The sequence below is a fragment of the Chenopodium quinoa genome, unplaced genomic scaffold (genome assembly GCF_001683475.1).
Source record: "Chenopodium quinoa cultivar QQ74 unplaced genomic scaffold, ASM168347v1, whole genome shotgun sequence".
In the NCBI taxonomy this organism is placed as follows: Eukaryota; Viridiplantae; Streptophyta; class Magnoliopsida; order Caryophyllales; family Amaranthaceae; genus Chenopodium; species Chenopodium quinoa.
The window spans coordinates 1,199,288-1,225,736 of NW_018743033.1; the positions used below are offsets into that span (position 1 = coordinate 1,199,288).

Consider the following 26,449-nt stretch of genomic DNA (forward strand, 5'->3'; position numbering starts at 1 on the left):
AATTTGTTTGAATAATATGTAAGACACTTGTTGATTTGTGTCAGCTTTGCTTATTTTATTTCTCCTCAATTTAATTTTCTTTCTATTATGGTCTATCCTCTCTCAATTCAACTTCATTTTCCTCTATCTATTGCCCATGTGGCCATGTGTTAGAACATTAGACGATCCAGTGCCACCCTATTCTCTATTACTCTAGTCACCCTCACCTTTGTTTCATTCAAATGGTTGTTAGTTTCATCACTCGATTCCCCATAGAACAAATGCTACTTTTAATGTTTGAACCCATTGTTGGAAATACTAATGCAATCGGATGATTAGATTGCAACTAATACGATCCTTACTCGTGCCCGGTAGGGCGAGTTGTGCCGACCGGGCAAATTGACTACAGGAATGTGGCGGGTTCTCGCGCCTTGCCGGGCGGTGGTTCACCCGACCGGACGGTGGGACATCAAGATTTGTGACCTGGGAGGTTGCCCTCGCGCCCGATCGGGTGGTGGGTGGCCCGACCAGGCACACCTGGGCCACCCACCACTTTTTCGGAAGTCAGTTTGTATGATTTGTTTCCTATTTTTAGAGACATATATATATGTATTACGAGTATCACTTTTATCATTGATTCATAATTCAATATTATTGAACCCTAAACACATAAACACAAACCTACCCTTTTGAGATCTGAACAGTTCTTGAGCAATTCCAACCTTTGAATTCAGGTACACGAATTATAGAGGTCATTGTGTAAAACTTGGGGGGCGTGCGTCACTAGGATACCTGTACAAGTGGTGACGCATTTCGCTTCTAAATCAGTGGGTTCCAAACTACAGCACAACCGAAGGAGAATAGGTCTTTGAATTCAAATATGGCGAATTTGTTCCAAGGAAGTTCTTAATTTGGCTAATGTTTTTCATGAAATCAACAGGTATTTTTCTAACAGCCATGACCACGTGTTATGATACCAATCCAATTACACAACTTATAATACCTCATTCAAAACAAATAATATACGAAGTACTTACTAATTTCAATAATCTAATGCTCAGCAGTGGCGGAGCCAGGATTTATAATTCAGGGGGACAAATTTTGGAGGTTAAAGTTTCGGCAAAAATCTCAAGAAAAAAATTGATCACCTAAATTGTTTAATATTTATTTGAAATCACATATGCCAATTATTTCTATATGGCAAAAGAGGAATAAAAAAGTTTTATTGTATATTAAGAAAATTATCCAACAAAAATGAATAAATTTATGTTTGTAAATCCCGTTATGTAATCACATAATTGATATATACGAATTAATTACCTTATCATAAAGTCAAATAATTATCATAAAGTCAAATAATTATCGTTAGAACAAATTGATGGTAGATATGAAGGGTCTGGGTTTGAGTTACATTCGAAAAAATAAACTCAACTTTCTCAAATCAATCATATTATTACATATGTATTTCGTATGTATTAATAAAAGTTAAAACACAGTTACAAACAATTAATTAATAGTAATCTATTTATTAGAAATGTAAAAAAAATAGAGTTTAAGCACATAATAAAATTAAAAATCCTAAAACAAGAAATAGGAAATGAAAAATCAAATTAAAAAGACTATTGAAAATTAGAGTAATCAAAAAACAAGTAGGGGAAAAAAAACAAAAAAGCTGAAAAATAGTAGAGTAGGGAATCGAACCTAAGACCAAGACACAGCCTTACTAAGAACTCAACCACCAAACCATATTCAATATTGTGATATTTACTGTAAGTATATGATATTTATAGCCTTTTACTGTATTTTCTTGATTTTTTTTTTTTAAAAAAAAAAACTTTTTTTTCGAAAATGGGGGGACAACTGTCCCCCCTTGTTCTAATGTGGCTCCGCCACTGATGCTCAGCTTATATTTTTTCAACTAGTCAAAAAGATGTTGGCTACAAAATATTACTTATTTCCCCTGTTGGTTACTATAGCACTTTTAGTATAACGAATGATGCCAAAAGTAGTTGAGCATTCCACGGTACAACTAGTAATAGGGCAATCTTATTACAGCAGATTTTATCAGGATTCAGCATGGAGACGGTCATTTACTACCATCTCTAATGACAAGATCTAAAACCGCCGTTGAATGAAAATATGAAGCAAGTGTATTGCAGAATTCATAACTTGTAACGTTGTAACACTGGTAATTATTACAAGTTACAACATTGCCTACACAGTACTTGTCTTTTCGAGCATGTAAAAAACCTCAGTTAACTGTTGGATAGCATCATACCGGAAACCAATAAGAACAAATTGAGGGAAAAGGAGGACATTGAATGCAGATCTAAACTCTTCTTGTCAATGACAACATCACAATTTTCTGCCGAAACAAAATAAGAAAATTTCATCATTGTACTTGGCTTTTATCCTGAATTACCATTCCTCAACTGATAAGTAAGTTATCTCTGAATCATTGTTGGAGAAATTTTAAGAGGGCTTCAAACTAATCTAACACTTTTGCATCTGATACGTACAAAAAGAATATACAGCCCCTATGCATGCTAATCATGACGTTCAACCAGGTATAAGTTCTCTAGTATGCATTTACCTAGGCCTTAGCACTGGAACCAGGCCCTTGATACTGATAATAATGTGGGGCAACCTCTACAAGCCATGTAGGATCTATTGTCACAACATTGCGCATGTATCGACGATCAGTCGAGACGAGAGAATAGTATACAACCCACTTTGGGTTGACTCTGCAAGCAGACAGTATAAAGTTTTAGCACCTTAAAAAAAACAGTTTGTATGGACACACACAAACAAAAGCATAGCAAACTTGGGATAAATCACTATTATAGAACCAAGAACTTTTGTAATTAACAGCTATCAACCTTAAGTTTGAGCAGCATATGAGAAAATTAAAATAAATTGGACAGAGGATAGATGTCAGGAAGCACAGATGCCAAGCAAATAGAAAAGATCAAAGAAAACGAACTTGGTCCTGATATCAGGGATCTACAGCAATAGGGATGTCCAAGAATATGAACAGTCAAAGAGAACCCCCCCCCCCCCCCCCCCTCTCTTTTCTTAATTTTGGAACATAAGATGGGGGGGGGGATATAGAGAGACCCAGTAATGTCATTAAAAGTTGAGCACCCTGTAGTCCACAAAGATCAAATAAAATGATCTTTGGCTACCAAATACCTAACACGTAAACAGATACCAAAAATTTCTATGTGCCTTCAAGTTTTCATCTCCCTCTGTACTGAATAAATTCTCTCCACCTTTGAAATGAATAATTAAATTAGGAGTGGCAATGACAGCAATGTGAGTAGTGCACTTTTCCATACACTTTTCCCTTTGGAAAATCATCAACCTCTTTTAAAATTCAATCATAGAAGGGGGATATATGAAAAAAATTAGAACATTATTGCCTTGAAAGTGAAAGAGGAACTTCTTTTCGGATTAATGTAAAATAGTAATGGAGTTCATTTTGGGATGGAGGTTTAATTTTTACAAATTCCAAGACATGCTAAGGTCAAAATTCACAGCATCACAAAGTTTTGCAGTCTTAAAGCAAAGAACTTGCAATATCACATTACTTCAACACAGTAGTATAACTGAACAATAAGAGCCAAAATGAAAGCAATAATGGGGGAAGAACAAGTTTTTCACCAACCTGAACAAAACAGATGAAGGGTGGATATAAACATCCTGAGAAGTACGGACAGTCTTGTATTTTCCTTCATGACTGTAAGTCTGATAATAATTATAAAATAAAATATTGTGAGAAACTTAAATTAAAAATAATTTTCAGAAGTTTCCAGAGCAACAGTATCAACTTTTCCAAAAGGCTTTTCAAAAAATATTGTTACACTCACTTCCAGATGACAAGCATTAGCAAAAAATCCAGCAGTAATTGCCTTTCTTACAACCTGCAAGTCATATATCAAGAGTTATGATCAGAGTTTAAGCTACAGTATAGTGTGAGTCACTAAAAGCCGTATATAGCTTAGAAAAAGCAAAGACGTTCCAAGACTCCAAGTTAGAGGTTACAGATATGAGGATGTCATAAAGGGTGTATGTTCACGCGACGAGCAGATGGCATTAAGAATCAGATTAAGCAAGAAAACCAACAGAGATAAAAAGGTGACAGCCACATGGAGATAGTTTCACGTGAATGTATTTGACAAACCATAAAAAAAGGTAAAGAAGCAGCTCAGAATATTGCCCGACACTAAAATTTCACAAAATCCTTACTGTTTCAGCATAATCTTTATATTGGAATAGTATGCCCCGACTTGTGTTGGGTTTGGTAGTTGAAGGGAGTGATAAGGTGGTAGATGCAATTATGCAAACTAGTTAGAGAGAAGTGAGGCTTAAAGCTTGTTTGGTATGACGGATTTGATGGCAAGATATGGAATCACAAAAGTATTTATGTTATAGGTTTAGTTTGATGGGTATAGTAATATTTTTCCTTACTTGAGGGTAGTAGCTTCCATCCATCAGTTACCCTCTTTACTTTCCCTCCCACTCTCTCGTTTGATTCAAATCCAATTCATAGTAATACCAAAAGATCTATTTAAAAAATTATTATCATTACCCTACTCCTCTCTCATTCAATTTCATCATAGTCCATTTCCTCCAATCTTACCAAATGCACCCTACATAACTGCTCTACTTGATAGTGGGTATGGCATATATGACCCCATTTGATGTATGCCTCGGCAATCAAAAGAAAGAAAAAGGATGTAGATGTAAATACAAATGAGGGAAGCTAGGCTGGTGAGCTGCTTTACTATATGAAATTTTGTAATAGGCATATGCCCAATTTATTGTTTGCTAAAAAAGAGAAATAGAGGTAGATATGAAACCAGCTAAGGAAATGTTGGTTGGTAAATAGCTCTACTTGATGTACAATAGTACATATTGAAAGTTATGCTCAAAGTTTAAATTAGTGATCCTTAAGCCTTAATTATAGGAACATGATTAGTTAATGCATATTATTCATGGGTATAAGTGGGTATTAGGATTCCTTGTTAACTTATGGATTAGAGGGCTATTCCCCTTTCTAGTTGCGGTGCCTATTTTTAGTTATCTAGTGTTTTATGTAGCCTATAAAAGGTTTTGATGTAGTCCATGATACATTATAATAGTGCTTTACTGCATCTGAATTTGCAAGTTTGGAGTGAAGCACTAGCCTGTAATTGTTACAATCACTAGTATATCGAATTAACTAAAACTAAAAACTCCAGACGCCAGATAACTACTAACCATCAAGAGGTTTTTCTTTTTTTCTTTTTTTTTTTTTACAGTAAAAGAAGATATTATATTTACCTGTATATCTCTGTCACAAGATTTTAATACTATACCCAGCCGCTGTGCCGTTCTTTTGAGTTGATCTCTGGTCTCTAGAACTTTTTTCTGCCAAAGACAAAATTTCCCAGAAAGAAGACAATCATAACTCAATTTTATAAAATTAACATAAATCTAAACTTAAAGGATCGCTTTTAAAATAATTGTTTACACCAACGATAGCTCACAGCCTCACAGGATAAAACAAAAACAAGAAAATAATGCACGATAAAAAGGAAGGGAAAAGGAGAAGGATTACATATGGAAGTTATTATATTGTAAACCCATATTCATGTTGCATTTTGTGGTCCCAAATGAACATATAGTTCAAAGATTACAAACATCTTTCATATGTTCAGAATTGCTGAACTATATGTGCATAATTTCTGGATTTTATGAACTCTATGTTCATTATCCTTGAACTATATGTTCAACAGAGACCAGGATGTGCCAGAACAAGGATATGATTTACATACATACTGAAGTAGTATCAACAAAACCAATAATATAATCTATAATCTGCTACAAAAATGACAAGGATCATTAAAGGCAACAAAGATGAATACAACGTACTAACCATAGCATGATAGTTAATAAAGTTCTTGTGACACCATTTTGATGATTTGCCGGACTGCAGAAATCCTTTGTACACATTTAGGAAAGTCACATGGTCACCCTGCAAAAGCATCATATTAAAAATTAACATGGCAACTGGAATTTTCTACATCTCAATCCTTGAATGATGTCAAATGGGAAGTTTAATGGTGGGTACAATTATACAGAAGAAACTATACCCATCCAAAATATGAGACACTTGTTCAAGGAATAGGCACTCGATCTTATCGGACTCTTTGAAATGGTGGGTAAAAGTTTATTTTCTTGATCCATCTTATAAAGAGAGATCAGAGACCAATTCTATCACAAATCAGTATGACTGACGAATTATTCACCATTGCCAAGAAAAAGCAACATGATAAAAATAATGATAATTTTTCACAAGGAGAATGAAGGGTGTCTGCATATACAGGTATAACAAAGCATTTCTACCCTCAATTGTTAAATGGCAAATTTTGGGATTGGGATTGGGATTGTGGAAAGAAAGTACCTATCATTTTACTAAGGCCTAAGCTACTGACCAGAGTGAAGTATTCTGAAAATTGTAATTCGTATATACTAAATTTAGCCATAGGAATTCATAACACACCTCAGCAGCAGCAAATCGGAGCTTGGCTTCATCTAGCTGCTTCTGTGCTCCCCTTACGGAGATCCAAATAGACTGCACATACTCTTAAATTTCAGTAAATCTTTCACAAAATAATATAAAAATTGATGCTATACTTTCAACATCATACACTGACTTGTTCTTGAAGTTGTCATAAAACCATAAGAAAGAGTGTGTTATGTGATCTTTTAAGACTTAGAAATGCCGTCAAAAGCACATGCCTATAAAGTGTTTTTAATCTAAACTTTACTTTAAAAATAAACAAATTCGGTCAATATTCTTTTCAAAGCACTTCCGAATACATGTAACGGCATGGAAATATCACTTTGTAGCAAGTGTAAGGTAATATAACTGTACATCTGACCTTCCAAATCCAAGCATTGCAACTTGCAAGAACCTTGTAAAGTAGGTTTCAGATTACAGACCAATTTATATTACATAAATGTAATAATTATACCCTAATCCTCCCACAAATTGTCCTATCCCCATCATTCTCAAAGGGAAAATATATTTTCAAAAGATAGAGTTTAAACTGGCAAACAGACACTGTGCCTAGTCAAATTTACTTATTTGCTCCCTTCAAGGATTAGTTTTGTGGGCTATAAATCCATGTGTAGCAACAGCCAATCCATAGAGAAAAAATTTTAATCATATACCTACTTCTTTATAAATAACAAATAAATTGCATAACAAAAGAATTCTAATGATAAAAAGGGGGAAGGATTAAACCTGTACAGAAAGAACAGATGCTATAGTAAGCATTTCCTCTGAACACCCTAGTTCATTAGACGCAAGCAAAGCTTTTGAAATCATGGGATCCTGTAATTTAAAGGATTTAGAAAATCATGCACAAAGAGATAAGCTGATAAAAGATAGATGAGCTTATCTGATTCATGGTTATTCAACATCAAAAGACAAGCATAAACAATTATGACTTGTCATCACGAGCTGCAGATAATGTAAAAAACAATCACTATAATGTTAGTGTTGGTTGAAGCATACACTCTTCATCCCTAACAAGGTTTCAACTATTCCTTTCTGAGATGTTTTAAATAGAAACAATTTATGTCAATTCCAAGTGTACTTGTCCTTATCTCTCTCCATCACATTTTGTATTGTCTCCATATTAGCACTTTCTCTTAATTATTCTCTCTATCACAACCAATCTTCTATTTGCATTTAACAAATAGTGTTAATCACTTAATCTACATGCCAATATCGTACGGTTTTTAATGACGATTCATGTTAGCCGACCCCAAATCATTTAGTGACTAAGGCTTTGTTGTTGTTGTTAATCTACATGCCAAACCAAAATGTGAAATAGTAAAATAATAAAAAGGAGTCACTTTCAACATTAAGCCATGATAATGCAATAGTTTAATAATAAAAAGGGCTGATGTTATCCAAAGTGTCCTTGTTCTTCAACCCTTACAGAGAGTTCTTGGAGGAATGAGGAAAAGAACACAAGAATGCAATCACATATATCACAAGGTCCAACCACAAGGTTTACTACACGAAAATAACTAAGTGTAACTGTGAATCTTATTGTTAGCAGAAATTCAGCACGCTGAGAACCATATTCACATAGGCATCTGAACCATCAGGGAAATGAGCCTTTTATAGCCTTTTTCTTCTCATGGATCATCCATTGCACATGACTACAGAAAAATGATGTCTGCTTTCTTATATGTAATATCATCTTACAGCTAGTTCGTAATTCGACTCGCCCAGCATTTTTAACGACCAAAGTTCCTAATTAGTAGGCCGGCAAGGATATGAGAATGTAAGGCTTTGGAAAACCTAAGAAACATGGAAATACTGCAGACTTCAGCATTCATCAACCTACTGTCCTACCATTGTCCAACATGTATCCACATACCAGACTACAATTTCTGTAAGGAGAAAATAGGAAACAACTGTAGCCAAAGTTACAAGCAACAATATCAACAAGAACCAATGCCTCCAACAAGGCTCATCCCTGGGCAAAGCAACTTTATTCTTGTGATACACAGGTAGGAAAGTAGCAAGAAACATCATCTTGAAAACACCAGCCACATTTTTTCATCTAATTAATCCTTTTATTCTTCTCTCTTTTTTCTAAACAGGGAAATATCCTGTTGTCCGGTTTGTGTCAATCACCCAAATCTATTACTTCTATAATTACTTTAATTTGTACCTTATATTCAACATATTACATAACAAAAAAGATTTTCCATCAGGCCAATGATGAATATGATACATCAGCAATGAATGCACAATTCTCTAATAATACTTCATTTACCAATCTGTACATTTTCCAGAAAACTTTGTCTTGTAGGTCCGATTTTATGATTTTTCTAGTGTGAAATCAAGTTCAATAGTCACTTTGACGCATAAAAAAGTTGTGGACTATTATGCTTGCCTTACTGATATCCTAATTGACAGGAACTGTCGCATAAATTATAAAGCCATGGCATGAAAGTACCAGTGGAATTTCAGCAACTTGGAATCCGGTAGGCGAAGTGAGCTTGGCATCATCATCAAGCACACCTAGAGAGTACAATACTTCAAGAGCTCTAATCATAGCTTCTGGTGATGGTGATGCGGGCCACCCAAAATTCAGGATATTATCAATTCCTAGAGCCTTCAACTGCACATATAGTGAACAAAAATGTTAGTAAAAATATTGTGCGTTAAAAAGGATAAAAAGCATAGTGTATATAGCATAATAGTAAACAAAATAGCAATGTTATTAATATAAAAAAACACAATTCATTCAACAGAAAAATAATTGAAACAGAATTACGGAATACGGGAACCAGGTTTCCACCATCAAGGGAAAACAAAAAAGAACAATCTTGCCAAACAACAAAGGGACACATTAGGAAATTTACTTGTTCAAACCCCCATTAGCCGTACCAATTTGTCAAGATAAGAAGGCAGGGAAGGAGGGACATAACACTGCTCTCCTTCCAATTTTACTTGAAAGGATTAACATTTGTGCTAGCATGAATGCGATTAACGACAATCAACAATAATAAAGAGCGAAAACAAGCAACAAAGAAAAGAAAGAATTTGCCATGGGAAGCCCAAACCGGGAGAAAAACTCACCAATCCACAATAGAGTAATCTTTGATGAAGAATAATGTAGTTTACAAGCTTTCAAAGCACCATGAAAGCTCCCACCCTAAATACACCCCTTCTCACACTTAAACCTAAGTGTTAGGGATTTTACATTTGAGGCTCTCTCGCTCTACATCTTTCCCTTCAACTCATTCTCATTATTACTCTAATACAATTACTAAACATGAGTATATATAGTGCAAGGAATATCAAAATAATCCTACGATCATAGATAAGCCACACCACTTAAATCGCAAAACCGTAGAAAACAACCTCAATTCAGCCAAACCTAGCTTGGTTCAGGCGAACCACCAACCAAATTTAGGCGAACCTTTTCCGTGACTTCAGAGTCACCTTCCCCTTTTCCCTTTGAGTTCGGTCGAACCTCCCACAGTTTGGGCAAACTTTCAGGCAGACAGCTCTTCGTAAAACGGCCATAACCTTCTCATTTCTTGTCCAAATCGGGCTTTAGACCATTCATTGGAAAGCTTTTGATACAAGCTATGATGTGGATTAAACCACAATAAGGGATACTAGCAATTAGGGTAAACCTAATTCAATAAAGTTTTGATCTTTTCGACTTAAACAAGAAGAAAAGCAACGTAATTTTTGATATTTTCGAAAGAAAATCAACATTTTGAAATTAATTCGATTCACTCGAACTAACTCACAATTTTCATGTTTTCATAAACTCCATCACTCTATTTTTTCTCATTAATGAAAACAAATACTTATAGGCTTGCATGATAGGATAAACAAAGTAACAAACCTAGAAGATAAAATTAAATCCTAACAAACTCTAATAATATCTAAAAAGATAAATATTCCTAATCTTTATCCTAAGTAAACCATACGAATACGAATAAATAAATCCTAAAGAAAATAAATCTAGAACCTTAAATTCTTGATGCTTGATCCGCATCATTCTCCCCCTCTTGAAAAAAAACTTGTCTCAAGTTTTCTCGAACCAAGAAATCATCTAAATCAAACGAACAAAACATGAAAAATATATTCTCTTGAAGATCATTGTTTCCACCTTTCCTGATTTTACCACCAATTCCAATTTTCAGTGTGGTTGCTTCCATATGCAAACAGTTAAAATAATTAGGAAAAGATAGATCATGAAAAACCAACTCTAGTTTTCTCTCAGAATTATGTTGTATAGCTTGGATCTTCTGTTCATCTTGATTTATTGCTTGGATTGCATCAATTAATGGATAAGACAAAGCTAAATCTAATTCATCATCTAGCACCTTAACTTCCTCTTCATCTTGCACAAACAGATTTGAAATATTATCAACCTTGTTCATAGAATTAGAGCCAACCACCTCCATCTTATGTGCTTTTGTTCTTTCGTACCCTTGCATCTAAACCAAAATTTCTAGTAGTGTTTGTGTAACTTGTTGCAATTGTTGATTCATTTTCAACATTATCTCCATGTGTTAAAAATTCTATTTGGTTGCCCATATTCAACAACAAATTGCAGAAGCAAAGTACACGTCCAATAGCAAGCAATCACATAATAGACTCAAAACTGACCCGTCTGGAAAAACGCTTCCAGTTTAATAGGAGACGTTCACCAAAAATTCTAAAATTTTTATGTGAAAACTAGACAAATAAACACCTAGATTCAAAAAAAAGAATCACCTTAAGCTTTTCTAACAAAGGAGAACGAAGCAAAACAATTCTGCTATGTTAATCGGACACGGCTAAAGTCACGAAGTGTCCGTGTCGACACAACACGGACATGGGACACGTATCCGACCCTTCACTGTGCACTCGGACACTTCCATTAAGAGTGAAAAGGAAAAAAGAGGAGAAACGTGAAAGAAAAACACATCTTGTTCGAAGACCACCATTGATATAGAGAAGATGGAGAGAAGAAGATTGTCATCTATTTAGAGAATTCACCGAAGAAAGAATTAAAATAAAAAAAAAAAAAATAGGGGTGGACGTGATGAAAAATTTAAAGCTTTTGTAATACATAAGATATTTATATAAATTTAAGTGACGTTTTGACGTGTCCCCGTACCCGTATCCAAATACCAGGAGTCCCCGGGTCCTAAAATTTTGGAACTTGCCGGATCGGACACTTGGACATGTGTCTGTGTCCAACACCCGTTCCCGAGTTCATGGAACATAGCAATTCTGCACTCAAATGAGTTGTTTTTTATCGTTTTTTCTTTTAAAAAGAAAATCGACTTAAACCAAAGCAATTAAGGTAAACCTAATTCAATAAAGTTTTGATCTTTTCCACTTAAACAAGAAGAAGAGCAACGTAAATTTTGATCTTTTCGAAAGAAAAGTAACGATTTAAAATTACTTCGATTCACTCAAACTAAATCACAATTTTCATGTTTTTATAAACTCCATCACTCAATTTTCTCATTAATGAAAACAAATACTTATAGGCTTGCATGATAGAATAAACAAAGTAACAAACCTAAAAGATAAAATTAAATCCTAACAAACTCTAATAATATCTACAAAGATAATTATTCCTAATCTTTATCCTAAGTAAACCATACGAATATGAATAAATAAATCCTAAAAAAAATAAATCAAGAACCTCCAATTTATATCATCTCAAAATCACTTCTAGATTTTGAGATATTACCATTTGAAGTCATTCCTTTGCCATCCATCATTGCTTAGTACCAAGCAATCAACCCATAGCTTATACTCCAAAGCTATGCATCCTTATACCTTGAACCGTTCTCCACACCTTCCAAACCTAACATTACTTTCATGTCCATCATTGAAATGGATTGATTGAGGGCATTTAACCTCCCAACTCCAAAATTGTGGATTTACGATCTGATACAAGGGGACTATCATGGGAATTTTATTACAGAACTAAGGCCCGTTCACTTCACCTTAAACAATAATATTCAGTAAAAATAATTTCATTTCAGTAAAAATAAGTTCACTTCAGCAACAATAAGTTCAACGGAGTAAAAATAAGTTCAGTTCAATAAAAATTAGTAACTTTAAAGAAGAAATATAACAGAAAGCAAAAATAATATCACTTCAGTAAAAATAATTCGAGATATTATGGTCATAATTTTTTAAAGAACCACACCAGTCATAGAAATTCTAGAATAGACCCGGTGCACAATAACTACCACCTAGTATATCATTTGAAATGTGATTATATCATACGAAATGTGATTATATCATTTGAAAAGTGATTATATCATCCTAATTATTTAAATGTATCATTCAAAAATTGAATTTATCATTAAAAAAAAGTATCAAATAGTAATTATATCATTCGAAAGATAATTATATCATTTGACTAAATTGTTTAAAATACGATTATATCATTCAAAATATGACTCACAACAAGATAATTATATCATCTAAGAAAATGATTATATCATCCAAAATGTGACTATTATTTGAGTGTGTCAAATTTTGGTTTTACAATAATTTATTGTACATTGGGTCCGTACAAGACCCGCTGCAACAGTCAAGCAATGAGTTTAATTAGGCAGGAAAGTACATCATTTATAAGCTCTAAGCTTCTATCATTTATTAAAATCCTTACTATAGAACCTATTCATTTCATTTTATCTAGCAAGACAAGCAAAAATAGGACCTCAAAATATACCAGCATCTTAGAAGCAAAAAGATTTTTGCAAAACATTAAAAGATGATGACTTGCCTGTATTACGCAGGAGACAAGGTTTGATCTCTGCATCTCAGGAATCCCCTCAGCTGGCATTTCATTTACATAATATTCCTCGGTATATAACCTGGGTTGAAGAAGAGAAAAGGGATAATACTATTGTAAGATTATTGATCTCTGATAAGCAACAGCATAACTTAGTGCTTGGTTATCAAAAAAATCTAGACTAGTAAGTAGTTAAAATTGTAGAACAATTAAACGATTTGCAATGAGATAATAAATCACTACTTTTTCTTTCTATCATAAAAACGAATTCCCCTTTGTTAAATGAGCTCCTAACATACTCCCTCTATCTTTTTATGATGTACCCACTTTCCAGGTATTTTTATTTGACGTAGCCACTTTTATACTATTTTATCAAACAAATTAACCTATCTTATGCTCACCCTCTTTTACTTCATTCGTCTTTTTCTTACACTAACCCACCTTATTACTATAGCTCTCTCTTACTTTATCCACCTTTTTCTTACATCCGCTCAACTCTTCTTGAAACAAGAATCTATAATACAGGTGTACATCAAAAGAAAACGGAGGGAGTATTATCTGTCCCTATACTGCAGAAAGATTCAGTAATTGAAATTGACCAATTTACTCCCGAACATGCTCCAGATAAATCAGCTCTTGATTCCTCTAAGACTGCATCTTATTATTTATAATAATTATTTAACACATGTGGATTGGAATGAGAGCCAGTTTTGGCTTTGGACAATGTGGTTGGTGCAAAGAATTTGGCCTTCAGAGGAGAGAGGCAGATTTTGCTTGGAAATTGGGCTGGTTACTTGATTGATATACAAGAATTCAGCATTTAGAAATGGGTTGGCTAATAATGAGTTTAAAACAAAAAATCTATAGCAATTAAATCTTTCCCAGATTTCTAAGGTTTGTCTATCACTTTTACCTACTCACTTTCATTAAAATGTTCCCAAAATTGAAAGTAAACTTTTTCTGAAGATGACGACTGTATATTTTCCAAGTAATTAGCACCATGCAGAAATCATACTATGTGGTTTTAACAATAGAAACTTAGAAAGGTTGAATGATTCTGAGTCAGAATGCAGTCCCCACGGTGAGCAAGGGAAAAGAAATGAAGTAACCCAAGGAAACCAAAATGTAATGTCCTTAGGCAAACAATTATGCAGGGGAGCTGAATCTCCCAATAGAAAGCAATAGTCACAGCAAAAAACTAAATCATGTATGTTAGATATTGTTACATGCTGATAAAGTCAGGAGAAAGGAATAAGTGTAAATAAAGAAGAAAAATTACCTGTAACATTTCCCTGGTCTCACTCTTCCAGCCCTACCTGTCCTTTGTCTTGCAGAAGCCTTTGATATGGGTGCCACCACCAAATTCTCAATATCTGATAGCTATATCACATAAAACCACCTTAGATAAAATAGCAAAGAAAACTAAGCTAAAAAAAAAAAAACACCGTTAACTTCCTTAAATACAATAGCCGATAACGGATACCCAAACACAACAAGTGAAATAATCATCGAAGAAAGTAAGAAAGCCCTCAATTCTCATACTTGGCAAGCAAAGTACTCCATAATAAAGTGTGAAACTTAGGAAAAAGATAAAATTGACAATTACCGGATCATAAAAACGCTGTTTTGAGAAGCCACTATCAACAACATAGACTATGCCCTGCAAAATACATGTTTTAGATAAGGCATTACAAAGCAGCAGCAACTTCTCATATTACATTGATACACACTATTACCTCCAAAGTCAATGATGTCTCTGCAATATTTGTCGATATTATGACCTTCCTTTTCCCTCTAGGAGTAGGAGAAAAGATCAAGTCCTACAAGGTAGCTCATTATATCAGATGCATGTCGATGTCAGAATAAACACGGCATTGAGACAGGATTAGGCATCATAAACCGGAGCATAGAGTTCTTACCTGCTCTGCACGTGAAAGTCCGGAGTATAAAGGCAGAGCGAGAAATTCTGGCAAAGCATAATATAAAAATCAAATAAGTGATTCTACATTTCCACTAACAGAGTAGAAGTAAAAATAATCTGAAACAGAAACTAACACCAACAAAGTTACATAGGCCCTTAATAACACAGCAACTCTAGCATAAGCATAAAACTTATAAGCTACAATAGGAAAGGCACTCTGTCGTTTTAGCTACAATGTCAACCTAAGTCCTGCCTCATACTATACCATTAGCCCAGCACCTCTACGGGGCTCCAGCGAAGGAGCAAAGGAGTCAGGTTTAAGCAAGCATATACACTAATAGCAAACTTTTTGCCCAATCCAGCAATTACAAAGAGACTATTCCAATTGGTCTACCCATAACGCATGAGATTTTTTAACTTCACACTAAATATTAAAGAATGGCTTGCAAATATAATTTCTTCAGAACATTCTTGTGAGTAAGCACAGCAGAGCCCTCTGATTTCTCAATTAAGGTTTTTTTTTTTTTTTTTTTTTTTTTTTTTTTTTTTTTTTTTTGGACATAATCCTTTCAGATTTTACTAGTGGGATAAACTCCTCTACAGACCCATAACATTTCTTGAACTCGATCAAGGAGCTATATGAATTAACTATTAAAAGTTGTGACATTAGCAAGGCAACGGCAATAAACTTATAGCTTGGCCTTTTGAAACAAAAAATCAATGGCATAAGGTATATATTTCACAAAAGTCAAAGTTTCTTATCAGTATGTCCAAGTTGAGATAGGTTTGTTTGTCCATGCTACCAATAATAAACCATAACCTCCAAGATATTCCTGATTGTATCTTCAGTTCATAGGAATTCCTATTAATTTGTTGCACAAAATCTCCTAAATCCCAGGGAAGTTACACCGTGTTCCTACACTCTTCTATCTCCTTCCATGAGGTCTCCTTCAATCCTCTATCATTGCCATAAATAAGTATTGTGATATAAACAAGGTTTGCATCAAGTAGTTTGATTTGATTGTACATCCAGTCATCCACAGATACTTTAACATGGGAATATGATGAAAACTGATAAATCATAATTACCTAAAATTCAGAGTCAGACACTTTTAGGCTTTTAGCAATATTCACATGATCACATCAGAAACAAAAGACCAGTCCCTCATCAGATTATTTGCAAATTGCAATTCATCTTGTTGATAGTATTCACTCTTGATTCTATAATTGAAATACTTGTATACTGTTCATAGCAATAAAGTCCCAAATGAAACTTCATTTTAGTGGGTGATTTGACCCCCTACTATTCCAGGAACCCTACATCAAACACCCATTAAAATTTAAAAGCCCTACTTATGAACAAACTTGATACTCACTACATTGTCTATAGAGTATACTCACATTGAATTTGGTGAAAATATACCCAGTGGACCTAGTAAAGTCATTTTGTTCTTCAAAGATTTAAAGGCATCAACTGCTATCAGCAATCCAGTACATGAAAGTCTTTCCTAACTAATAGTAACATTGTACCAACTCCCTCCATCACCAAATAAAATTCTCATTTGCCATTTGCACATTTTTATATAAAGGTGAATAGAAAAAAATAAGATAATGGTATTTTGTTGATAAAAGGTAAATATAAAAAAGAGATAGTCGGGTTTGGTTGATTAAGAGCGAATAGATAAAGAAGTTCATGGAGTTTGATTATAGAAATGTGAATAGAAAACTAGATGAATTTGAATTGAGACTTTCATTTAGGGACAAAAGTTTTAGGTGAAATGGGAAGTTTATTTGAGGATGGAAGGAGAATTTTACTCAACTAAAAAGGGACCAAATTGAAAGATCTAAATTCCACAAAGGAACCACATGCAAGCATGTAAACTTGTAAAGTAAAGTATAATGCCTGGGATCCATAACTTGAGAATTGGCGGTTATTGAACTTTTGTAAACCATGGTCTCCCATTCAAAACCGCAATTATGTCCTTCTTAGATTATTCCAACATCATTCAGGTAGAGCTTTGGGCTCACCACATTTTACCACTCGTCCACCCAATGACTCACATTTTTTCTCTTGCTCCTAAAAGAAAATCTTGGGTCCCAAGGAGCTCCATGCTTCACACAAGAAATGAACTCTAACAATCACACCACCCTCTCCAAAAAAATATAGAGTGATGCTATTATGTCTTAAAAAAAATTCCTGTGCTCCAGTTTCCTGCTATGGCAACTTGATGAATTGTTGTGACTTACATAACAGGGTCCTTGCATCAGAATCCACTTAAGTTATATAAAATACTACTTGGAGAGACACAGCACGTACTCAGTGGCAATATAGTGATATTGCTCATCCACCAATCATCTAGCTTCAAATATTCAACATTGTTAATTATTTTTATTATGGTGCATTTTACAGCAAATATAAAAAATACCAGCACCAGCCACTCTCTGCCAGATTGCCTGCCACAGATCGGCAGACATTAAAATCACCATGTTCAATAACTACAATACTTCCTCCATTCCATATCATCTGTCAACTTACCTAACACTTCTTATTTCATGTCCCTTAACATATCAACGCAATTATGCAATACTACTTGTCAACTTGAAATTCAATACTAAGTGTCTGTGTTAAATACCAATGTAATAGTTACCAACTTCATACTCCCTCCGTCTCTTTATTAAGAACCTATTTGGGTTTTTTCACGGAAATTAAGAAAAGTTGGTTGAAGTACATAAGTGCATATGGGGTTAGAGAGAGTTAGGAAAAAAAAAAAGTGGTCGGGAATAATTGAAGAAAGGGAGAGAGAAAGTGTTGGAAATTGGTGTAAAAAGTCATTATTAGTACAAAAAAGTGATAACAGCTCATCAAAAAGTAGAGAATATTCTCAAACAGTATAACCTTACAAAAATAGGTCCTTAATTTTGATTTGCCAAAAAAGGAATACATGTCCTTAATAAAAGGACGGAGGGAGTAATATATATGCAGAACCTCACAAGTCACTTGGAATGGAGGGAGTAATGATAAGATTGAAAAAAGTGAAGATTCATCGAGAATTGACAATACCAGCAATCTAGCATCTTCCAAGAATAAGCAAAACTAGGGGTGCTAATCGAGTTGAGTAGCTCGCAAGCAACTCGAGATCGACTCGGTCAACACTCGATCAAAAACTCGAGTTTGCTTGACTCGAACTCGACTCGAAACCTTAACGAGCACAAGTCGAGCACGCTATAACTCGACTTGATAAGCTCGCGAGCAGGCTCAAAACTATTTTATTATTAAAATATTATATAACAATTTAAAAGAAAAGAAAAAAATGTTTAAAATAAATAAATAAATAAATAAATAAGGAAAAAAAAAAAAAATAACGTGGCATAAAGAAAAAAATACAGCAATTATATAATAGGAAAAGAACATAAGCCACTCCTCCGTAATTAGTACTACAGGACTACTAGTCAGACTTACTCTACCACTCATTCACTAAAAAAAAGAACCCTAGACACTCCTCCTCTTCATTCACAGCCACTACTTGCCTCTATACTCCTCCCTACTTAGTTTTTTGCTCTGTTTTTTTTTTTCTTTCATTCTCAAATCTCAAGTAATAAGCTCATAAAGAATATGAATTGAAGGAATCAAGATCAACTCAAAGACAATATTAACAAGGAACAAGCTTTTAATATGGCAGCTGCGTTTTGTTACTCTTTTTTCTTGTAGATCTTTAGTTGTTCTTGTAGTTTTATTAGATGATTAATAAAAAATTTATTCAAAAAGTTGGACAACTTTTTATGTTCTTGAGAAATTAGAGGATTAATTTGGGCGTTTTTTCTAGAAGATTTAGCCGAATTTTACAATTAATTTGGGCGTTTGTAATATGTGTGGAAAAGGATACAATTAATTTGGGTGTTTGTATTTGGGTGTTTTCGGTAGATCTAGCTAAGTGAGCAATCAAAGCTTAACGAGTCACGAGCCGAGCCAAAAAATTAAATGAGCACGTGTCAAGCAGTAGTTTAACGAGCTTAGCTTTCGATCACGAGTCGAGCACACCGCAGCTCACGATTGACTCGCTCGATTAGCACCCCTAAGCAAAACTAATTGTATGCAACAAACTAGTATGTAGAATACGGGAAACTAACTTCCTAAGAACTTAAGAAGTATGTTAATGATACCTCCTGAGCTTCTATCAGAACTCTGAGCTTCTTCATTAAGCAGCTGAACAGCCGCATCAATATCATCTTGACCCGTAAGGAATACAAGGATATCACCCACTGTTTGCTATAAAACAGAAGTAAAAGCATACAGAAAGTGAGACATAAAAGTCACTGGAAAATCAAGCCAGTTAAGAGGAAGTCCATTCACGATATTAAAGTGTCAAATGCCCAATTTTACATTACTTTATTTATTTTCCTTGATATGGGTATGTGTATCTACAATAAACGGGAAATGCTTTGTGGAACGGAGGAAGTAGGATTATAATTTTAAATTTAATTTTAATGTTAACAATATTTTACTCCTCTGTTCCTAAAAATTCTTCTCATTTGGAATATAAACAATAGTCACATCTTAAGAGAATTTTCTAAATTCTTTCCAATATATAAAAAAAAAAAAACTTAGACAAGTAGGATCTTGTTAGATTCATCTCAATGAGTACATTTATAATATCAAACTTTTATAATTTTTAATATCAAATAATTAGGGATAGGATGAAAATGTGTATTGGAAAACGTGTAAAAGGGAAATGGAAAGAACTTAAAGGAATAGGAGTACATTTTATTGAAATTTGATTTTAATTTTTACAGTATAGTTTTTTTTTTATAATTTCTTTCATTGTTATTATGATTTTCATTTTAATAAGGATTGTTTTTACTTTACCACCTTCAAAAAATCGAGTTTTGGATTTAACTACCTTATATATTGTTTGAATTTTACCACCTTAAATAAAATTTATTTTGATTATACCACCACTTAACAGACAGTTAAGTCTTGGCAAAGTCAAAAAATAAAAAATTTGCTCCAATTCTAAAGATGGTTTCATATTAAAAATTAATAAAGGAAACAAATCATTTTTGTTGAAATGGATCAATTTTTACAAAAGTAAGTTGTAAAATTTCACTCACACAACTAAGTCTCCTCCAATTGTTATCAAAAACCACTTCACTACACAAATTAGGTACTTGAAACATCAATTATACAAGTATGTTCCATGTTATCAGAAATCCGCTTCACTACACAAAATATGTACCTGCAACGTCAAGTTACAACTATCAAAGTAATGATCAGTTTGTTCGTATTATTGAAGTATAAACTAGTTCTTATTATTAAAATTAATCAGCTAACAGCACAAATTAAGTTTATTTGGAAAATTATAATTTTATTTCAAACAATTTTAGACAAAATACGTTAGTTTCAAATAAGTTCAGATTTTATCAAACAATTGATAAATAAGTTTAGACCAAATAAGTTTAGATAAAGCTCAGTCCAGAAAAATAATACAAGTTCTAGATAAAATAAAATAAGTTCACAAAATCAAATGAACCAAACGGAACTTTAATCAATAAAACCCAATTTCACTCACCACAAAATACAAAATATTAAACTATACCCACAAACTTCTTTTTTTATTCACCTTTAAACAACAAGACCCCAATACAATTTCTCTCGTAGTCTCCTAGGTACTTGTGTCCAAGAGAAAAGAAAACTTAGTTTGGGGACGGAAGGATTATTAAGTTAGTAGTTTAATGGCAGACAACAATATTTCTCCATCTTCATTTTTGGTAGACGATTGTATAACATCTTACATTTCCTATAAATTGTTGATATTTAGTAATTACATGTGGAGAGCCAAACAAAAATCAAGTGTAAAAATACTGTAATAATGTGACGACTAACACTAGGAAATTTCTTCACCAACTAGTCACTGAGCTAAATTTCAAGCAAGATACTTTATTGGACAACTAGCACCTACACTGCTACACATATCACTCTCTGACATAAAGATTTAATAGTTTCTTAACATGCTCTAAAGCTCACTTGTACCTGTTTGTGTATCAACATAACAGTTGATACAGCAGCTCGAAGATAGTCTGCAACCGGCTCCTGAACATAATTGATTTCGACAGTAAAGCCTCTTCCCTGCAGTTTATTGTACATGTCTTCAATATATCTTAAGATAAATAGAGTAGCAATATTTGACCAGCACAGGATCCCAAATGTACCTCAACTGAGATAATGGCAGGTTCTGTCTTTGGCCCAAGTTCGTCACCAGCTCCTCCTCGATGCTTCTTACTAGATTAACAATGGGTATAAAGGTAAGTATGCTTTAATTTGACTAATAAACTAGTTATTCTCAGCATTATAACGGTAACATTCATCTATTTAACTACAATACGCCAGTTTCAATGGTTAATGAATAAGATAAACAAATAGACTAAACCAGAACTAAATCTTCAACTTCCTCCGTTTCTTTTTAGTTGCATCACTTTCCTAAAACAAAAGTTTTAAATTAGTTGCATCACTTTCCTTTTTAGTTTATAAACTCTCTCTATCTCTCTCCTATCACATGGGTCCACATTTTTTATTCTCTCTATCCCTCTCATCTCCAAAAATTGCCTAGGAGTCCGCAATTTGCAAAGTGATGCAACTAGAAAAAACAAAGGAAGTATATTGAATTCCAGTCTATACTCAACATAACTTCACTTGGACCCTTAGATTATTATATTTCTGTCTTTACATGAATATTAGAATTCAAAACTCATTGTTTTATTATTCTTTTGAGGCAAGGCCAAATTAGAGTTCCTCTTATATTTAACTTTCTTTAATTCCATTGGTAGACATCCTTTCCTCTAAATGATTAATTTAACAACTTCATATGAGTTTCTAAATCTAAGAAGGAATAATTCCTTGATTTTATTCTCCTAGACTACTTATTTGATGTTGACGTTTTTGTTTTATTTAAAAATAAAACATCCCCCATATGCTTTTCTCCAATTACTTGCATTAGTTCACTAGTAGGATCTAGTCTCTTTTAAAACCTTCTACACAATAAAGTTTGACTACTAGCTAGAACCATGAGTCATGCCATGAGCCACCACATCCTATGAGTCCAGGTGTCAAACACAATCATTTTATAAAATTTGTACATATTTTTGTTCAAGTGTCATACCAATATCATGAGTATCTGACACAAGCACTAAGTGAAATGAAGAGTCAGGGTAATATTTGTTATGATGTGTGTAAAAGGTGCACCTGGGCACTAGGGTTCCAAGAATTTTTTTTGTCTAGGCGAGGCAATTTCAATAAGGCACACCATGGCACACTGAGGAGCAAAAAATGTTGTTGAAGATTCCCAACGCCTCATTGGCTCAGTGCACCTCAAGCCTTTCAATACATACATTGGTTACAATTTTGCCATAACAAAACGCCTGTTATATTTTTTTTATCAAAATAGGACAAAATTGCATACTATTGATGAAATGAATACAATAGGCTTTCTTAAACTCCTTGAAATAGAATGAACAAGGTAATAAATGATATATTACCTAACTCTGAAGAAAGAAGCTATGGATTTTGCTTCAATAGTGGCAGATGATATAATCAAACGCAGTTCAGGCCTACGCCTTTGAATCTGAAATTTGGTTACAAGGGCAACATGTTAAGCACAAGAAAATGATGTCGGCATGGCAACATTTCAAAGTCAACATAAACTGCAATTTAAGAAATACCTTTTTCAAGAGACCAAGTACAACATCAGTTGAAATAGACCTTTCATGTGCTTCATCTACCATGACAACACTGAGAAGCCAAGAAGCAAAAAATGGAAAGACTCAAAAAAGTTTCTCAACAAAAGTTCACAAAAAGCATGAAAGCTATTCATGTTTATACAGGAAGCAAAATATTTGAACCCAAAGAAGACATCAAAGCTGACTTTTGAACAAATTAGTTGCTTAATTGAAACAACAGATAAGAGAGTAACTACAAGGTCCATACAAGAAAATAAAGGTCTAAAAACACTAAAGATTGTTGTACATCTGCCAATAAGCTACCAATTTTTTATAAAGATAGTTGAGTTAAACTGAGTACAGACTATGGTCCTCCTATAAATTTTGCCTCATCAGATTTTACTCTCTTAATTAGTTCAGGCTGAATTCTATGTCATTACCAGTACAATCCACAGCTGACAGTAATGTACAAAACAGTCAGAGTTCGATACATAATTACAATGAATAGAACTTCTAAATCTGTTCACCTTTCCTTTTCCCATTTTCTCTTTTTATTGCATAAATTCAGATATGTTACAGAATCGTTTAATTCAGTACCTGTACTTGGACAGAAGAGGATCATCCATCATTTCCCTCAGCAACACTCCATCAGTAAGAAACTTAATTTTGGTAACACCCTGTGCTGGCAAAACAATATCATTCCACAACGATTACAAACAAGTAAAACACACTGCACAAATTGCATGTAATGCAAGTTGAAAATTATGCACATAAATGAGAGTAAGAAATAGGAATTGGCCAGTGAAAGGGTCTTACCGGAGTTGTCACATCTTCAAATCTGATTACATATCCAACCTCCTCTCCAAGTTTAACACCCATTTCTTCAGCAACCCTTGAAGCAACTGACTGAAATTTCATTCGTTAAAATGGAAGAGCATAAAAGAGTTTATTGTATATGATACAATTAGCAGAAAACCAACAAAATATAGGTCTAGCTAACATTCCTAATATATGCCATGCCAGAGTTCCCCCCCCCCCCAAATTTATTGTAGCGCAAAAATGAGAGTGATACACTCTTTTGAATACAACTTTGAAGCATGCATATCTATATTTTATTTCTGAAAAAATAAAAAGATATAGCATATCAAGACACCAAACTATGGTTTTATGAGAAATACAAAAAAACAGAAAATAAGGCACCAAAGTATGGAAACATGAGTTACATATGCTAGAGCTCACCATCATAAACACTGCAGGGCAAATTGAAAGGAAAAGGCACCTTTGAAGCACATGTTTTAGAATCACAGTACATAGTCCAAAGACCAAATCGAAGATTAGATTACGAAGCTCAATAGCTACTGTAAACATAGACAACCATACTTCCATTTATTCGGGAAAAAAACAAAAGGAAAACACGAAAATGCAGCCGGACTCTCAACTTAGAAACCAGGCTCTCTTTTCTCTCCCTTCAAATTGATAAATTAACCTAAAATAAATTCTGAAATTAGGTTTATTAAGCAGCAAAAAAACTAATATTACTTCTCCCAAATTCGCAATAGCCGGAATAAAAAATGTAAAAATTTTCCATGACAATTGACAATGACTTTAAATTACACAATCAGTCACTGTTTCTCTATGAGCACTTTGCTACCAAACACCTAGTTATATGGAACTTGTTGAATACATACATTTTCTTAAACCTAACAAACCAAATTATATGCTTTTTAGCACATAAGAAATACAATTACAGCAACAAGTAAACATCAATAACACCACATTATCAACATTCGCCATCGAAATCATCAACTGGAGAACTTATTACAGTAATATACTCCCTCTGTCCCTTAATATTTGCCCCAATTTCCTTTTTAGTGTGTCCCTTTAATTTTGCCCCATTCTATTTTTAGACATATGGGTCCACATTTCTACTCTCACAACCACCCCATTAATCCCACCACTTTTCTCTCCCATCACCTTTTCTCAACCAAAACTTAATAAAGTAACATTACACTATGGGGCAAAATATAAGAGGCGGAGAGAGTACAAAGAAGCACAAAACAAAAGTAGAAAACATTAGAAAGATTAAGAACACAATACCTGAACAGCGAGACGGCGAGGCTGAGTGCAAGCAATAACATGACCAGAATCAGCCCATCCTCCTTCATTCAAATACTAGAAATTCCAACAAAAACAAACAAAATTCATCAAAATAAATTAACAATCGAAACAATAAAATTGAAGAAAATGAGAAAACCTGAGGAATTTGAGTAGTTTTTCCGCTGCCAGTTTCGCCGACAACAATGGTAGTAGCATGATTTTCAACTAGAAAGAGAATGGCGTCTCTGCGCTTATGCACCGGCAGCCGCTGGCGCTGCTGCTGGATGTTGTTGGCGTATCCGAAACTAGAAGATGAAGAAGAAGACGAGGAAGAGTAGAAGAAGAGAACGCCGCCATCTTCGTCTTCTACCAGTCGAGGTTTCTCGGTTCCAGGCTTCCAGAATTTCGCCATTGTTGTTGCGCCCTTTAGAGTTTTACAGTTTTAGCTAAACACACTATTTTTTTTTTTTTTTTTTGGGATATTCTCAACGGTGAAACCAACTTTTGCTACGTACTAACGATGACTTTCCTTTTTTTCAATTATACAAAATGACCTAAGTTAAAATTTTCATCTCACTCGTAACCTTATTTCATTAAATATTAACTATAGTTAAATTTATATTTAACAAAAAAATAAAAAAAAAACTAAAAAAATTAACCCAACCACCAAAAACAGCCACCCCACTTGCCTAACCACCCCCACCAAAACCCAGCCGTAGACCAACCTCTACCCCTACAACCCCCACCGGCCGACCACTATCCCCACAGCACATTAGCACACCGACAACCATAGATCACTCCCCACCACCGACCACCGCTCCTAACCCCGACCTTGACCCCCTTTTATCTCTCCCTTTGCACTGCTGAACCTCACTCTCAATCCAGACCCCTTTGGCTCCCTTCCCACCGCATATCGAGCAACCCACCTCCTCCGGCGCTCTCCCCTATCGCGTTGGCACAGTCCTCCTCCTTGAACGTCGATGAAACGAATCTACCCCTAAAACTTTTATCTCGTAGATTAGAGACCCCACCCCACCTTGAAACCCCAATAACCACCCTTCCTCGTGCCGGCGAACCCCATGCCATCTCCCCTGCCCCTCCCACTGCCATCTCCACCCCAAGAACCACCACGCCAAAACCCAAATTAAAAAACCCTAAAATCGAAATCTAGGGTTTCGATTTTAGGGAATTCGATTTTGGGGTTTTAGGGTGTCGGGGATGGTGGTTAAGGGGGGAAAGTGGGTGAAGATGGGCGAATTAGCTTTGTTGGCGCAGGGGATGGGGTTTGGGCACCGGCGGGAGGGGAGAGAGGTGTTTTTCGAGTGGAGGGAGGGATTTTAGGGTGGCTGGCAGGTGGGGGTGGCTGTTTTTGGTGGTTGGGTTAATTTTATTTTTTTTA

The 26,449-nt window shown here is 34.5% G+C and overlaps 1 protein-coding gene across 1 annotated transcript; it reads right to left on the minus strand.

Moving 5' to 3' along the window:
* Positions 1 to 1,966: 1,966 nt before the first annotated feature.
* Positions 1,967 to 26,170, minus strand: LOC110730538 (probable pre-mRNA-splicing factor ATP-dependent RNA helicase DEAH9). The gene is made up of 22 exons (XM_021910345.1): positions 25,208 to 26,170; positions 25,051 to 25,125; positions 23,770 to 23,859; positions 23,551 to 23,630; positions 22,957 to 23,026; positions 22,774 to 22,859; positions 21,451 to 21,520; positions 21,272 to 21,367; positions 19,405 to 19,510; positions 15,242 to 15,288; positions 15,059 to 15,142; positions 14,929 to 14,982; positions 14,602 to 14,702; positions 13,314 to 13,404; positions 9,009 to 9,173; positions 7,274 to 7,363; positions 6,527 to 6,598; positions 5,900 to 5,998; positions 5,305 to 5,391; positions 3,849 to 3,902; positions 3,647 to 3,726; positions 1,967 to 2,723 (listed from the first exon to the last, which is right to left on the minus strand). Exons 1-22 carry the CDS (start codon positions 25,460 to 25,462, stop codon positions 2,573 to 2,575), a joined length of 2,103 nt encoding a protein of 700 aa, XP_021766037.1. The 5' UTR covers positions 25,463 to 26,170; the 3' UTR covers positions 1,967 to 2,572.
* Positions 26,171 to 26,449: the final 279 nt, after the last annotated feature.

Bases quoted from the DNA above. Each gene is read 5' to 3' on its own strand.
- LOC110730538 (XM_021910345.1), bottom strand. From the start codon at position 25,462: ATGGCGAAATTCTGGAAGCCTGGAACCGAGAAACCTCGACTGGTAGAA. The intron at 25,126-25,207 runs GTTTTCTCATTT...TGGAATTTCTAG, and splicing joins AAACTACTCAAATTCCTCAG to TATTTGAATGAAGGAGGATG. The intron at 22,860-22,956 runs GTATTTCTTAAA...ACCAAATTTCAG, and splicing joins TACTTGGTCTCTTGAAAAAG to ATTCAAAGGCGTAGGCCTGA.